The 17840-nt window shown below is 37.5% G+C and overlaps 1 protein-coding gene and 2 long non-coding RNA genes across 3 annotated transcripts; 1 reads left to right on the forward strand and 2 right to left on the reverse strand.

The window, feature by feature from the left end:
• Positions 1-1272: 1272 nt before the first annotated feature.
• Positions 1273-2678, reverse strand: LOC139195903 (uncharacterized). Its single transcript, XR_011580976.1, has 3 exons — positions 2500-2678; positions 2195-2401; positions 1273-1355 (listed from the first exon to the last, which is right to left on the reverse strand). It is a non-coding gene; the product is annotated as an uncharacterized lncRNA (long non-coding RNA).
• A 926-nt stretch (positions 2679-3604) lies between these two features.
• On the reverse strand, positions 3605-4336 carry LOC114823195 (F-box protein At4g35733-like). The gene has a single exon (XM_029098609.1). The coding sequence runs from the start codon at positions 4334-4336 to the stop codon at positions 3605-3607; it is 732 nt and encodes a 243-aa protein (XP_028954442.1).
• Positions 4337-10755: 6419 nt separating this feature from the next.
• Positions 10756-12434, forward strand: LOC103429348 (uncharacterized). Its single transcript, XR_003771308.2, has 4 exons — positions 10756-10957; positions 11495-11559; positions 11682-11733; positions 12326-12434. It is a non-coding gene; the product is annotated as an uncharacterized lncRNA (long non-coding RNA).
• The last annotated feature ends 5406 nt before the right edge of the window (positions 12435-17840 follow it).

Consider the following 17840-nt stretch of genomic DNA (forward strand, 5'->3'; position numbering starts at 1 on the left):
CAACTTTCCAGAAACTTGTCCGAGGAATTGGTATGCCTAATTATCATATGCAATGCTTGTAGTTCTCATTTGGAAGTTAAGTCAAACTCAGGGGGAGTATCTAGACGTATACTCACTTGATCTTAATGTACTCTTTTTCCCTACGATTAGGAGCATTTTTCCCACTAGGTTTTTACTACCTAATTAGGTTTTAACGAGGCACCCATCCTGGGCTAATCATACCCTTGTGAGCTCTTCTACTTGCGTCCAAAAGACGTATAGTTTTGACTTAATGCAACTTCTCACTTTTCTCCTTAGTCTATGAGTTTTTCTCCCACCTTTGGTTTTACCATAGCGAGGTTTTGTGAGTTTTACTTTTTTATGCAGCACTGGCATATAACAATCATCTATATAAAAACCCAAAATGCTGAGTGATAACGGCAGAAGATGCGCATTTCTTCCTCACCTAGCTTTGGCATTATATCTTTTAAGTTATACCCAAAAAGAGTAACCAGATTCTTTCAAGTTTTCTCATCACCAAGGGGCTTTAGCCATTTCTTGGAACAGAATTTCCCGCTCCTCTAAACTCGTATTCGGAGTCTCAATCTCCGAGTCAAGGCTATTCATGGCCTCTTTCACTTCCAAAACATTTGCCTCAGGTCTTTTTTATTTTGAAGCAACACTTGTAAGCTGGTCCAGGCGGGCACGCGGGAACACAGACATTCATGCCTAAATCATCAAAGGCTTTCAGAGTCTTATCCCAAGTCGAAAGATAACCTTCCGGGGTAGTGATCTTGCAAGCCCTGATGGCATCGGCAATGTTGACTGTCTCAAAAATTACTCCGGCAGTCAGTTTGCAGTTCAGACCCTCGACAAGTTGTTCATGAAGGAAGGAGTTCTGACTGCAGAAGAGCTCATAATACTAGGTCAGGAAGTATTTCGAAAATTCAGAGTTTATGATTAAACCATTGACCTGAACGTGAAAGTTGTCCAAACAGTGAACTTCTTTGAAAGTGACAACAGACTCTGAAAGTCTAAGACCATCCAGAAATTCAGAACCAACATCTTCGCCGTCATTTTCAGACTGATCTGATGTTGGACCAGAGTCTGTATAACAGACTATTGCATTCTCCTGTGGAATAGGTTCCAAATTCTCACGTTCTTCCTTTCCACATGCAGTAAAGCCTCCGGCGTGATTTAAATCACATGCAAGGATCAGAAAAGATAAGAGTTGTTTATGATTGCGATGCCACTTGCCACACATAACTTGATGAGTTTTGAAACAACTTACCACCGATATCCATCTGTCTGATGGGAGGATCTACCCTCATAAGAGGAAGACTCCAGTCCACTTCATTTGATCTAACGATATACACCTGCAACAAGTAGGTAGCAAAAGAATTGAGTGTCTCGTACGCATTCAGAAGTAGCACCTGAAAGCAATAAAATGTCATAGATCTTATCCTTTTTTTCTCAAAATTTCCATTCAGGGGAAACCCATCTAAATTTAAGAAAAATTTTTTTGGCAAACTCAAAAAAATGTACAGTTACCAACTTATTCTGCCCTTTTTAATGTACAATTACCAACTTATTCTGCCCCTTTTCCAAATTTGTCAAGTTCAACTATGTTTCTACCATACTTGACCAATCCCGAAACTACTGAGCATCGGTCAACATTATACCGTCAAGGACCCAGAAGAGCTTCCCTTCAACCAGGAGGCCAATCACAATGCGACACGTGTCGACATCAAAAGCCAATCACAGCGCGACACGTGTCAACATCAGAAGCCAATCACAACAGGACACGTGTCAATGTAAGAACAAAACTAGAAACTCTCTTCTATAAATAGGGATCATTCTCCCACAATAATCTCTAATGTCATTTTGTACTAAACTATTCACTAGAACTCACAAAATGAGAGCTTGAACCTATGTATTTGTGTAAACCCTTCACAATCAATGAGAATTCCTCTACTCCGTGGACGTAGCCAATTTGGGTGAACCATGTATATCTTGTGTTTGCTTTTCTGTCTCTATTCATTTACGTACTTATCCTCACTAGTGACTGAAGCAACCAAGCGAAGGTCACAAAACCTGACACTTTCTGTTGTACCAAAGTCCTCACTGATTTTGTGCATCAACAAACTATATGTTACATAATGGAACTTGGAACAAAGATTCCGCACCTAAATTTCAGGAAGGTTCCATCAGTTACCTCAAATTTGAAAGGAGTGACTAGATGGAAAATCACAACATCTCCCTTCATTATCTTGTGAGCAATTGAAAACCCTCTCCATCCACCACTCAGTCCCCCCTTCTCCACAAGATACTTCCTTCCAAATTCCTTCCCTTTTGCATCTTCCAAAACAATCATTGAATCTTGTTTTGGCATATATTCACTGCGAAATTTCTTAGCAAGATTCTGCCAAACCAAAGTCGGTTCAAATAAGTATTTCATCCTAATTAGTCAATGCATTCAGATAACTGCACAAATTGTTGACAAGAGTGAGTGAGGCTTACAAGGCAGAATCCTCCTGAAACTTCTGACGGCATCATAACTTTGAGTAGTGAAGGAAACTTATGATCTAGACTTGCTTCGATCTTCTTTGCTCTTTCCAAAACAGAAGACTGAGCTTGGGAACTATCGTATAAGCTTTCTACTGTAACTCTTACAGGGGCGTTTCGTTTACGACTATTGGTAAAAGGATTGAGGATCCAGTGCTACTTTATAACCATTACAAATAATACCAATAAGTAAAAGCAGATTAAAAAGTTAACTAAAAATTCACTGACCATTTAAACATCATGAGAGTAAAGTTGACAAGAGTACTGATATATAACTTGATGAATCAAAAGATGCAAACTTAGTTTCAATTAGACTTGATTCAATTTTCGTAACGTATTAATATAAAAAAGAGAACTTCTTTGCGAGATGATATAGAGCAAAGGGAATCACATATTGCTATTTGCCACCAAATCTTTAAATTAAGTCTCATCGAACCTTTAGGACAAGGACATACCTGCAAATGTGTGCTAAAAAGTAGACATTTGAAAAGCCAAATACCAATTAAAAGCATCAAGAAGAATAACCACTAGGATACCCTTTGATTGGTCAAGTAAAACAAATTTATACCCGTGTTTGATACATTGGTACCCTCGATGGTGAAACTCGTAGTACAAATTAATAAGACTCTAAACGAAACAAAGTTACCATCATTGTATGTGCAGTCTTATAATCAGAAGGAAAAGCTTACCGAATTCAAAAGGATACAAATGCACTGGAGGATCCAAGGTAGAATTGTCGGAATCCTTTGATAGAGATCAAGATGCCGACGGGGATCAAGCCAAGGTAGACAAGATGCAAATATAAGGCCGGCAATTGCTGCAGGAGATAACATATTAGAACAGCCGAAATCAAGCCACAACCGGGGATATGAAAACGTGGAAAAACATAAAAGAATAATAACAATGAGCTGAAACAAAAGGTCAACTAGTCGAAAAATTACATTGATCAAATTAAGAAAAGAAAAACAAATGGAAAAACAGAATACGCTTTGGTACAATCCATATGCACCCTCAGTATAAATAAAAGATGATGGACAAGAAGCGAGCTAGCACATCCTATTTAGAAACTTGGTTCAATCCACAAATGTGATGTTTCATAATTCCTTCCTTTATAACAGGTATTAAAGGAATTATCAAAGGGCCGCTCGATTTGTCCATCATCCATATTAAAGATACCCATGTCTATATCTACTCTTAGATGAACACGCTCATTATTCATGAAGTAAATGCAAATCGGCTTCCATCCAGAACAGTCTGAGGCCACAACAGAGAAAGAAGAAGCATTTATGCACAAGAACAGGGATCTATTACCCAGATTCTTTACCTCCGAGTCCAACCATGAATTGCCGTCACTAAATGGGACCTTGAAAACTCTGCAGCCAATAGTTGAATGGAACTTTGTCTTCGGGTTGAAAAAAGACAAAACCACCAACAGGTCCCCGGCTGATTCCACCAGACAAGCTACTTTAATTTGCATCATAGGACCCAAATATTCCTTTGGAAATTGTGGAGCAACAATCCTTACTTCTGCTTGCTTGGGATCTTCAATATCACAAATAAAAACATGACCATAATAGTTCACGGCATAAAGTTGTGCCTCGTAATAAGTTAGATCATTTAATGTTCCTGGTGTGTGCAGACATACTTTTATCCAATGTTCACTGTGTCCTGGTTTGCAAAATGATACAGTTTGAGACTGATAAACCATGACAATGAAATTTGAGGTCCAAGACGGGCTGGTTGATAAGACAAACTTCCTTATGGAAAAATTGGACAACAAGTTGGGTGCCATATTAGGCACCGGACGTGGCAGCTCAATCCGGGCATGATTTAGGGGATGTATCAAACAAAATTTTAAATCTTTTTTAGATACGGTCAGCAGCCATCCCAAAGAAGAGAGGAAAAGCTTGTCCTCAAGTTCGGACAGATTTAGTTCGCAAATCTTACGTTTCTTCAGGTTGTAACACTTGCGGGTGGCAGCACCCTTCTCCTGTGGAAGAATAAGGAGTGGGAATTGATGTTTCGGTCCTAGTTTTCTTTGGTCGCAACTGATCTCCACGATTTACAAACTGCACCAAAAACAATGAACTCCTCCAAGGAACCCATACGTTCAACTAAAGAGAAGATAAGCTCTCGAGGAAGACCCGCCCTGTCAGACATCAAGAGTCAAGACTTGAGAAATATATACCAATCAGTTGTCACCCCACCACCACTTTATCGCCCTGCCGTTGTTGAAAAAGGTAAAATTAAATTTAAAAATGGAGCAAAAAATAAGGGCTAGAACTTGAACTAGTTCCCTCCCAGACTCCTAGGTATGTGCTATGCTATCTGTCTGTGTTTATTAAGTCTTTGTTTTCCTAGTTCCCTCTGAGCAGGGCTTGTTGAAGAAAAACTTAGAGTACACAACTCTAACACAAGTGTTGGAGAGACAAAACAAGTAAACAAATTATTTGTATTACACTCACAAAATATTACAACATTCAAAACACTCAAAGACACAACTTTAGAAGCAATGACACTCACTTTCTAGAGACAAACTCTAGAATCACAAGGTTATTGTAGTATAAACGGATTTCGCAAGGTCATCTCCACAGGGATTATTAAATAATTCGAACTAATCAGATTCCATTTAATTATTGTAAAATAGAAATTGAAGTGATTGATTTTATAACCTAATTAAAATAAAAACGAATTTAATGAATTGAAATAAACAATCTGCAATATTAGGATTAGAGAGAAGAAAACAGTTTTGAGAGAAATCAAATTAAGAAAGCACTAGGGTTCCACCATCACCTAACAATCCTATGAATTTTTACCAATTACTTATGATCTACACATGCCACTTTAAAGGTTAGATTTTCCTAATTCATATTCTACTTGGAACCTCCAACATAGAACGTATATCTAACATGCAACCCGTCCGGACGTTCGGATCAAATATGAACATGAAAGACTCATTATGCTTTATGAAAATCCTTTGAAAAACCATGCAATCCTTAAGACGTGATATTCATCCTAAGCGAAATTACAATTATTAATCACAAGAAGCCAGCATCAATTTCAGGGAACCTTCCGACCAAAATTGCATCAAATTACTTTTCTAAAGATCCTAATGGTGATCAGGCATTAAAACAATTAGATAGTTTTTATCCCGGTGATTAACAATTCAAAGTACGCATGCAATCGATCATAAGAAATTAAATAAAAATCACATATTCATGCTAAGGCTCAAGGCTTCGCCCTAGCAAAAGAAATTAGTTCCGCATATTCATAATTGAAATCATAGAAAATATTATTAAGAAAATGATTGAAAACACCTTCAAGTAGAAAATCTTCAAAACCCTAGCACTTCTCTCTGTCTCCAATATTGCATAAAATAAAGCGTCCCCTAAAACTGTAGACGGCCAAGCAATATATATGCTAAGCCACCACACAAACCCTAGCAAACTAATTAATAAAAACCCTAAATAAAAATAGTAAAATTCGTCTAAAATCTGAACAGCCACGTTTTGGCCCATAAGCTGCTCCAAAACTGGCCCAATATAGCTGGATTTGATGTTTGGAATATTCTGAACACTTTTCCAGAAGGCCACGAACCCATCCGAGGTCATCTTGGGCTCCAAAAACGTCATTTAAGCCCAAAAACGTCATTTTCCAGCACTGCGCACTGCTTCTTTATTTCATCGCCAGAAAATAACCGCCTGGTGGAAAAATCCCAAATTTTGATACGATCAAGCTAAGTGACTCACGAACGTCCTCCAACTGGAATTACTCCAAAATTCGTCCATTTGATCCTGTTTTGCTCCAGAGGAAGTCGAAAGTCCTATATTGAAAATAAAATTCAAAGTATCAAAATTCTTCCAAAATATTAACCAAAATATACTAAGATTAGGGTAAAATATATAATATAAAATCTACTCATCAGGAAGAAATGACCTGTTTTTAGGGTTTGTGTGGGGGCTTAGCAGATATATTGCTTGGCCGTCTACATTTTTTCTACGCTTTATTTTATGCAATTTTGGAGACAGAGAATTGCTATGGTTTTGGAGATTTTCTACTTGAATGTGCTTTCAATCCTTTTCTAAATATATTTTCTATGATTTTAATTATGAATATGCGTAACTAATTTCTTTTGCTAGGGCGAAACCTTGAGCCTTAGCATGAATATGTGATTTTTATTTAATTGCTTATGATTGATTGCATGTATACTTTGAATTGTTAATCACCGGGATAAAAACTATCTAATTGTCTTAATGCCTGATCACCATTAGGATTTTTAGAAAAGTAATCCCTGAAATTGACGCTGGCTTCTTGTGATTAATAATTGTAATTTCACTTAGGATGAACACCACGTCTTAAGGATTGCATAGTTTTCAAAGGGTTTTCAAAAAGCATAATGAGTCTTTCATGTTCAGCTTTGATCCGAACGTCCGGACGGGTTGCAAGTTAGATATACATTCTATCTTGGAGGTTCCAAGTAGAATATAAATTAGGAAAATCTAACCTTCAAAGTGGCATGTGTAGATCATAAGTAATTAGTAAAAGTTCATAGGATTGCTAGGTGATGGTGGAACCCTAGTGTTTTCTTAATTTGATTTTTCAAAAACTGTTTCCTTTTCTTTCATCTTTAATATTGCAGATTAGTTTACTTTTATTAATTAAATTTGTTTTTAATTTAAGTAGGTTATAAAATCAATCTTCTCAATTTCTACTTTACAGTAATTAATTGGAATTTGGTTTGCTTTGAATTATTTAATCATCCTTGTGGAGAACGATCTTGCAAGATCCGTTTATACTACAACAACCTTGTAATTCTTGCAAGTATTATAGGAATTTTTATCCCGTTCACATGAGTAGTAAAATCCCTATCAAGAAAATAGCGTCGTTGCCGGGGATTGTTTTAAATAATTTGTGCACATCAACTCTTAGTTAATTATTTTTGTATATATCTTTTTATTTAATTGCTGATTTTGTTAGGTAGGTTACAAGTTGTTTCTTTTTTAGCAGTGCAACAATGGAATTTGCAGTTCCCCCTGAATTCAATCTAACACCCGGTGGACCACCTCTTTGGGCGTCATTAGCAGAAAAGGGTTATTATGGATTTAAGCCTACAATTTGTGCTCTTTGCAATTCAAGGACCCATGATATTTTGCAATGTCCTGAGAGGAAATATTTTCCAGATTATGTCCAAGAGTATATATATATGAGAAACGATTCAAAATGGAACTGGAATAATCCCCATTCACAGTTCTACACTCAAAGTTTGAAAGAGCATCTTGGGCAGTATTTTGAGCAGCTTAATGTGCCACAAGAGCTTTCAGTGGGGGACAAGCTCTCTAAATTGTTGGAATTAACTGACTTATACATTTAAATAACCAATGAAGGATTTCTAATTCAAGCATTAAACTATGGGAAGAGCTTTAATGATCAAGAGGAGATTGGTGTAGGAGTTGAAGAGCAATCTGCCACCCATTCACGTCCAGGGGAGAAAACAGCACATGCTGATCTTATAATCCCGCCAGAACCGAGTGCTACCCATGTTCATGTGCCACCAAAACCTTTCCCACAAAGCCTGCAGGAAGACATGAGTGTTAATATGTTAGGGGGGTTCACAAAATTCAACATCTAATATGTCGCATGATCAGCTCTCTAACACACTGTTGGAGACAGGGCAGATGACTACTAATACAATTTATGTTGCTGAATTGGACTGTCCAGCAGTACAAGCATTCATATTTAAAGAAAATCTAGGCGAGTCATACAAACAAACTATGATCCACAAGGAAACAAAGAAAAAGCTTAATGGCAACCTAATTCTTCGTCAAGAAATTCGGCCAATGCAGAAATTGTGGGTGTTAAATACAAGGTTTAAGTAAGTTCGACGAAGACGTAAACGTTGCTAGAAGGGATCCTATTTTATTATAACATTTCATTCACATAGAAGGGCTAATAAGAAGGATTCAACCACTTCCGTGAAACACATAATTGACAAACATCATCTCATTATGTACCTACTGTTGTTGTATGATGCTATCAAGGACTGGTTGATTATAAGAGAACAAGTGACGTGATCATCAATTCATTCCCTCGAATTGGCTTATCATATCAGACTCCAAAGGATTGCGTGAAACCTCTCAAACATCTTGAGATTTTTATTTTATTTTTTGCCAACACATCTTCGGTTTGGATAAACAACACTGTGAAGGCAACCGACGAACATCTTCATTTTGGATAAACAGCACTGTTGCCGTAGAATCATCCGATCATGGAGCACCTTCAGTTTGGATAAACAACACTGCGTCGAGGCTGACTGGTTATCTATCTAATTCTCGGTCGAGAAGGATTTTCAAATCCTTATTGGCAGAGGTCATCTCATTAGCCTTCTCGGCGAAGTGAGGTGTTACAAGTTACTACATTCGACACATTGAAAGCTGAATTTGATATTGAATTTCGCAGAACTAGCAGCCTTGTCTTCAGGCTCTAGAACCCGAAGGCCGAGACGTGTTCCTTCCTTGGTCACTGTCACAAGATCAAGAAGTCAGCATCACACCCAATGCAACATCAACATATTTTACTCCTTGTCCAACCTCGGCCGACGAGTTGGCACGCCCGCATACAACCGAAGGATGTAGTTAGCTCATTAGTTACTCGGCCTGCGCGCCACGTAGGCTTGGTAGTTTTTAGGGTCAACAGTTCCTTAGCATAGCGTCATAAGCCTTCTTGATAACATGATGTGGTCTAGTTTACTGCAAGGAGAAGGAGAGTACGACAACAAAGAAAAAAGAGAGAGTTGAGGAATTTTTGTGAGGATATTTTCCATTACATGTGCCTTTAAATTATAAATCTTAAAATTTTCACAAACACATAGGTGATTTTCGTGAGAATTTGAATTACTATCAAAATTGTGGGATTGTATGATAGACATGAGTGAGTCACTTAGTGGATTTCTGATTGCAATTTTTCACAGGTCACCTTGAAATGATGATTAAAAGATTGAACGATTTAAATTAGGACATGTGTATATAGTATAAGTTCGTTAACCACAAGCAAATGAGCAAAAAGATGCATCACTAAAATGACAGCTAAATTACTTATTAACAAAATTCTCTTTTTTAAACTACCTATTAATAAAACCCTCTTTGTCAACTAAAAGATGGTGAAAATACCAAATTAACCTTGTCAACAAAACTAAAGTAAAATGACCAAACTAAAAGTTATGGGTAATATAGTAAATTAAAGACAAAATAATTTTATTGTTTTTTTTTTTCAAGCTTCACAGCCATACTACTCAAATTAGAATTAGTATTGTTAATATCTTGCAAATTCAATATTTATATATACCAAAGCTCAGCAGAAAATCACTGTTCATGTGAGAGAGTGCACTGTTCACCAACAATAAACAGACCGCATTGCCCTCCAATTCCTTTGTTATCAGCCATTTTTTCCATTTTGTACACAGCTAAAAGATGCCTTTGCCCTTCTAGCCCACGAGTCCGTCTTCCGTTTTCCTTTTGCTTCGGTGTCGTTCTCCATTTTTACTTCTCAGCACAGTGGAATAACGTTCATTCTCTCCACGCGTCGATCATCGTTGAAAAGGGCGACTTTGTCCTCACTCGACATGCATTCTTCATCGTGGCCTTTTCTGTTCCATTTCTCTGCTGTTTCATTCTTTACCTTTCGTTTTGCTTTTCTCTCACCATATCCTGCAACGTCTACACGTGTTGGTCATCAGGGAAAAGAAAGCGGTGGAAAAGCGAGAAAATCAGTCGAAAAAACTCATTTGTTTCTATTCGCTGATCTCAGAAGGGGTATCCCCTACATTCGCCATTCTTGAGTTCTCTCGATGGTGTCTTCTCTACCCTGCCGTCTGCAATTTGCTCCACCGTGACAATAGCTTTTGTGCTTTCTTCCACCCCGTAGAACGCGCTCAATTTAGATTTTCTAGGTCTTGCGATTTTGTGATAATCTTCCATGGTAATTAACTTTTGTTTGTTTTGGTTGGTCTGAATTTCAAATTTTTTGTTTTGGCTTGCGGCACATGATATGAGATTCAAATGACATGATTTGTGTGTGTTAATACTTTTATGCGGGTATTTCTTATGTTTTGGGTGAGCCTCTCAACCTCACAGTTTTAGCCTTATTCGAATTGTGTCCATGGATCAGATTAATATGCACTATTAATTTTTTTTTAAAGTTTTTTATCCCTCCTTATCCCTTCTCTCTTCTTCCCCTTGCTATTCTCCAATGACTCAGGAGAGTCCTAACAACAACATTCGAGCTTTGCATGCTCGAATCTACCCCTCGATCGAAGAGTTCAATAAGCCCAACTTGCAGGTGGGTTTTTCCGACGAAGATGCGAGTTTTTTTTCCGGCCAATTTCAAGCATTTCCAACCTTTTTTGGGTCTGGCGAAGGTAATAGGCATACAACAAATTTTTATTACTTACTTTCACAATTATTTTAAGTAGTTTTTGTATCTGTGAATTCTTGATTCAAATGTTATATCTCATCTTCATATTGAGGTTTCCTGAGATAAAGTTTCCACACTACACAATATTGATACAGGACTAGAGATCGAGCATGTACTAAACCATCTAATTTGTCTGATGGACTGCCATAGCCATTGGCCAGAATGTTTAAAATGGAACCATGTAATATATACGACAAACAGGGAAAGAGAACGAAGCTCCAGATCAAGTTTTAAGAGATCACTTCCATCTGTTAGGGATTTGTATATAATGGCTATATATACGCACACACATATTCGATCATGTTGACCAAATTAGAATGGGTTACTAATCTGTGGTGAATTGGATACATTCATTGTATGCAATAATTTTTTATTCAAATGATATAAAGAAATTAATGAATGCCTTTTAGCTCGAAGTTCAAATTTTGTAGTTTCTTTTTTCCATTAAGATAAGGTTCTATAGACTTACGTTGTTCGACAGATGCTTATTTTGCAGATGATGAATCTAGAACACATGAAAAATCTATCATACCACAGTGCATATAGGTGCTTTTCTTGGATGGATAGGCACAATTTATGAATCAATTGGTATATGACAATTATACCCATGATCTTCCCTGAGTGTTTTAAGTTATACTAAACTACTTCTTACGTTAATTATTTTGCAGCAAAGTCGTCTTTTCACTATGCAGCCACTAGCAACTGGTTACAGAGCTTCCTGTGAGTTAAAGTGTCTTAAACTTTTGATTGAAGTTTTTTATGTTGTTTTTTTTTATTATCATTTTTGTTATCTCTCCAGTTGTTTTGAATTTTTTTTTACGATTTTTATCTGATGTTTATATGTGTAGGCACTCAAATTAGAGTTTTTTGTTTTTATTTCGAAGTAGGAAAATGAGGGAAAAATAGGACTCCTATAAGATTTTGGTTTTTTGTTGGCTTCAATTTTTGTTTTTAAATCTGTCTGTAATGTTTACATTGACCATTTCATCGTTTCAGCTTGCAGAAAATTGTAGTTGCCAATCTAGATCCTGCCAACGATGCATTGGCATATCCTTTTCAAAATTTTCATGTTTTGTTGTTCGTAATTTCGTTGTGTGATTAATATAAGGAAGCCCCTATAAGATTTTGGTATTTTTGTGGGTTTTTAAGTTTTTTGGCTTCAATTTTTGTTTTTAAATCTGTCTATAATGTTTGCATTGACCATTTGATCGAGTTGTCAATTTGGATGCTGCCAATGATGCATTACCGTATCCTTTTTAGTTTTTTCGTGTTCTGTTTGTAATTTATAGTGTTGCATTGTATTCTAATGTAGAACCTTGAGCCTTTACATGAATTTAGTTATGAACATTCTGTCAACCTGGAGGATCTTATAAAACTCAGTGATGTGATGGTTGAGCACTCTCTTGGTTCCAATGGAGGTTAGTGTTCTTATTGAATCTATAAAAGTTCAATACTTGGGTAAAGTAAAGAGTGGAAATTGTTTGGTTTGGGAATGAAGAAGGAAAACGATGGAAAGATAATAAGTTATTGGACTCTATTCTTCCTTTCCCCTCTATTCTTCCTTCCCATCCCAGATTTCCCTCACCTCGCCATCCACCCCTTCTGTTTCTTTACGCCATCTTCCCCAACCCAGTCTTCTCAGCCCTCCACCTTCCTCTCCCCTCGTTTGTCTTTCCCCCAACCTTCAGATCTGGACCTTGCCCTTTTAAAATTTTCTTTGTTATGGTGCTTGTGCTCTAGGTGGGTCTACAAATGCAGATGGGTCTTCTCTCCCACCATTTTGACTTAGCTTCATGCCTCCCCCAGATCAGGGTTATACCTTGCTCAAGGCCTCTTCCCTGCCTCGGGGTATGACACGTGATATGGGCTTGGAATTGCGACTGCTAGTAGGGTTGAAGCCACGCTTCGTCACTCAGCTTTGGTGTTGCGAAGTTGCGAAATCCACGCTCGAATTAGAGTGCAATGCTTATTTGGTGGTGCTGCTTCGATTTGGGTGTGCAAATCTGGCAGTGGCTTTGTTTGGGCTTCTTGTCGGTGGTCGCATCTAGAACCTCTATCGCTTGTGGTTCATTGTTGTTGCTCCACTGGATTTATGGATGTGGTAGCCGGACCCATCTTGTGTTATGGCACCACTGTGCTCCTTACATGAGGGTCCAATCCTTCCATCGGATGGTGTTCGTTTTGTGGTTCCCTTCTCGGATTAGTTTATTTTAGCCTAGTTTAGTTTATTTTAGGTTAGTTTAGCTTTGAGCTAGTTTAGTCTAGCTCTATTGCCTCACTTAGTGAGTGTTGTCGCCGCACCGCAACGATGGCAGTATTTGGTTTTCGCCTTGAGTGTTGTATTATGTGGTCTCGTCTGTTAATGATGACTTTATGTGGCATCGCTCCTGTGATGACTTTATGTGGCCCCGCTATTTGGCGGCGACTGTTTGCAATCACCTATACAAATCTATCATATATCGTTTTTATGACAGGTTTGTATGGGTGTTGTGAGAAGTTCTCGTACATGTGGTAGCTGCTTAGGGGTTTACCCATTGGAATAATAAATCTTTGATAATGTGAAGCTAAGGATTAAGTATTTGCAGGAAAATCTTGCCAAACTAAAATCATGAATAATAACCTCAACCCTTTCTGGCTTAGGGAGAAAAATAACTTTATGAGAACTTACTTACTCTTACGTGATGAGGAAATTATGTGGGTCCAAAAAGTCAGAGTTAATTGGCTTCAAATAGGTGATAGGAATACAAAATACTTCCAAACCTAGGCTACTATTAGAAAGAAAAGAAATGAGATTCAAAAGATTAAAGATGATAATGGTATTTGGTGGGAAAGAAATAATGGCATGGAAGAAGTTTTTGTTCAGAAGTTTAAATCAAGAATCTCAAGTGCAACTAATACTCATCTAGGAACCTTAAGGGGGTATTTGTTTGGGCTCACTAATACTCATCATCTACTCCTGGTCTGGTAAATTTCGAACCTGACAATTTATTTCTTCGATTTTGTTTCCAGATCGTTAAATTATTACTGGGTTTTCATCGATTTGTTGTTTTGGGTTTGAAAACTATGAAAATTCAAAGATTGTCAATTTTGTAGATAATATTAGTTTTCTTGAATTTTGTGGTTATGGATGTTTTTTTATTTGGGTTGAATTTCATAAATCAGTAGTGGCTAAGTGGTCCGAGGCAGGTGGTTGATTAGCGTTGTTCAAATTGTTTGTTTGTGTACTTTGCAATGACTCTGCAATGGCAATAGCCTGGTGCACGGGGCTGCACATTTGTTCATATTAATATCAATAATAATTAGGTGTTATATGAGGAAAGTAAAATTATAATTATGGTGCAAATTTTGATTAGAAAATTAGTATTAAGGACAAAGAATTGTGTGCCTCAGCATGTGGTGCTCTTGTCTATTCCTATCACGTCCACAATTTGATGTATATGCAAGGGTTTGGATGCAGATGCAAAGCTTTTGATTAGAAAACTAGTATTAAGGACAAAGAATTGAGATGCAAATACAGAGCTTTGGAGTTTTGGTGTTGTTTTTGGTGAATTATTAATAAATAAAATCCGAAAACTTAGAGCCAAATTCATTAATTGTTTGTCTATGTATCTACTTTGTAATGGCTGCCATGGCAGTAGCCTGATGCACTGGGTTCAGTTGTTTGTTTTGGTCTGGTCTGTTGTACTTTCCCGTTCATATCCCTCTGATTCTATTTCAATTGCTTTTTACAATTGTTCATTTAATCTCACTTGCGTAAATAAATGTAGAAAAATGTTGTTGTTTGATTCCTTGTGCTGAAATACTTCAGTTATATTTGCAGTTCTTGGTTTACTTGCATGGTATTTGTCCGAGAAGATCAAAGTGTTTGATCACAGAGGCCATTCCACAAAGCTCTGCATTGTATTTCTTCCATTACTCTATGCTGCTCTTGTGGGAATGTCTCGTGTGATGATTACTGAATCATTAGCAGGACGTCTTTGCCAAAGGTCTTGTAGGAATTGTCACAGCTTTGATTTGTTACTAGCAATCCTTACCTCTCCTAAACCAGCTGGATGAGTCGGCACCTCAAGTGTATTTCCACATGCTAGGTGCATAGAGGAATGTTGGCATGTCCTTATCTTCGACTACAAGGTTAAGCTCTCTTCGTATGTGATATGCGAAGAACAGATATTGAGAGTCCAAACTCAAGTGCACCAGTCCACTAGTTACTGGAAGAAGGGAGAAGATCCTGAGTTGAGTTGTAAGCCAAATAGAAATCATATAGAACATATATATACATTTGGTATACACAACGTAGTACTTCATTCGATGACTCCATATCATGTGCAGCTCCTAACATCATTCTTTAATAAATGAAAATTTTATAATTTTATATAAAAAAAATGTATGATTTTTGTTCTGAATTGCTTTGTTGGTCTTTTGGATGATGAATGTAATGGTTTTTCGTTATCATGCTTTTTAGTCCAAGACTGTACCAAACGTTTCATTAAGTTAGTCCAGCTTAGTCTAATCTAAGTCAATCCAGCTTAATCTCTTAAGGTAGTCCAGTCCAAGATAATCTGGTGCAACAAACGCACCCTAAATGATTTGACTAGTATTATTGTTCTTCTATTTCAACACAACAAAAAGCTAATCTTTCGCAAGCGATCACATATAAGGAAAATTTTGAAGCTGTTAACTCTATTGGTGGCCTAAAATCCCCTAAACCAGATGGGTTACACCACATGCAAATTTATTTTATTTTTTGTAATAAAAAATGCTGGACTCATGTTAAGGATTTCGTTGTGAACCTGGTGAAATATTTCTTTTTGCATGGTTCTAGCTTGAAACTCATTAATCCTACTAATATTGCTTTGATACCGAAAGTGGATAACCTGAAATTATTGACCAATTTAAACCTATTAGCTTATGCAATGTTAGTTATAAAATAATTTCAAAAATCATTGTTAGCAGTCTGAAACCAATTTTAAATCAATTCTCTGCTGCCTCAGGTCAAAAGATCAACTTCCACAAATCTTCTCTTTATTTTTCGAATGATACAACTAACCATTTGAGAAATGAAGTTGTAACTATATTGCACATTCAACACAATACTACTATAGGGAAATACTTGGGAATACATAACATTGCTTTTTTTTTTTAAGGATCCCGTTAATAAGAATTCAGAAAAACCTTGTAGGTTAGAAAACTAATACCCTTTCTCGTGCATGGAAGTTAAGTCTTATTAAATCTAACTTGGCTGGTCTGCCTAACCATGTTATGTTATAATGAAGAGAAATTTCAGTTGCACTTATTGGCCCCTGGACCATCTATGCCTAATTTGAATAGTTGGTTTAACCAATTAAATGCTAGTGACAATAAGGGTGCGTTTGGTACGTGGGATGGGACGGAACAGAGTGGGACGGACGAGTTCCGTCCCACGTTTGGTGCGCTTAAATTGTGTGGAACGCCTGTCCCACGGAACTAAAATGGGTTAAATTTTGGTTCCACATACCCCCCCTGGAACGGGTTGTTCCATCCCGTGGAACACAAATTTATAATTTTTTGGACAACAATACCCCTCATCTTTTTCATTAATTCCACTATCTCTCTCCCGTAGCCTCCCTCTCTTCGAATTCGTTCCTCTCTCCCGTAGCCTCCCTCTCTTTGAATTCGATCCCAGCAAACCCATTTGAACCCAAACCATGGCTTCCGGTTCACTCCCTTCGCGCTCTACCTTCTTCTCCAGCGCCGTCACCTCCGCACTCAACCTTCTTCTCTGGCACCATCACCTCCGCGCTCCACCTTCTTCTCTGCGCTCCACCTTCTTCTCCGGTGTCGTACAGATTTGTTTTCGCACGAAGAGACTGACGGAGACGATGAGTTAAAGGCCGAGTTTTTGTGCCCTTTCTGCGCCGAGGATTTTGATGTCGTTGGGCTTTGCTGCCACATCGATGAGGAGCATCTGGTGGAGGCTAAGAACAGAGCATTTTGTTCAATTTCACCTTTTTTAGTTTAATTTTGTAAGTTTTACAGTAAAAATGGTTGTTTGAATACGAACTTTCAAGATTTCATTAGTTTTTCCCTAAAATAATAATTTGGGATTTTTCTGTGTCTGGTTTGAAGAGAAAGAAATTAAAAAAAAAAAAGAAATATGGGTTTGAATTGAAGAGAAAGAAAATGAAATGAAGAGAAAGTATGGGTTTGATTTACTGAGATTGATTTTTACTGGGATCAATCTGGGCATGCGAAGAACACGAAACGGATGGAAGAAGAGAAAGCAGAGAAACGGGAGAGAGATGGAGAGTCAAATAAAAAGGGTAAGTTAGTCATTTAATCCCGTTCCGTTCTGTTCCATCTTGCTAGTACCAAACATGACACGAAATCTTTGTTCCGTCCCGTCCCGTCCCGTTTCGTCCCGTCTGTGTACCAAACGGTACCTAAAAGCCCTTCAGCCCTGGGCAAAACCTTATTAATATGCTGGTAGATTTGGAATGAAAGGAACAATGTAATTTTTAAAGGATTTAAGAGCTCATCCTGCTAAGATACCTATGACTGCTGCTGTTGTTGGGAAGACTATTAAATAGAAAGCGAAAATGCGTTTAGAAGGGAAGATTATGAAATGGAAAGCTCCAACAGAAGGCATTTTGAAGATCAAATACTATAACTGTCGTTGAGGCTCTTGCTCTTAGGGATGCTCTTCTTTTGGCCAAGCAAAGTAATATGAAGGATGTGGTGGTTCAAGGTGGCTCCAAGATAATTATTTATGGGATTCTTGATCTTTGTAAGATTCCTTAGAGGCTCTGAGTTATTGTTGTGGACATCAAATGGCTGGCGACCTCTTTTGA

This window comes from Malus domestica, chromosome 05 (assembly GCF_042453785.1).
Source record: "Malus domestica chromosome 05, GDT2T_hap1".
Lineage (NCBI taxonomy): Eukaryota > Viridiplantae > Streptophyta > Magnoliopsida > Rosales > Rosaceae > Malus > Malus domestica.

Bases quoted from the DNA above. Each gene is read 5' to 3' on its own strand.
- LOC114823195 (XM_029098609.1), bottom strand. From the start codon at position 4,336: ATGGCACCCAACTTGTTGTCCAATTTTTCCATAAGGAAGTTTGTCTTA.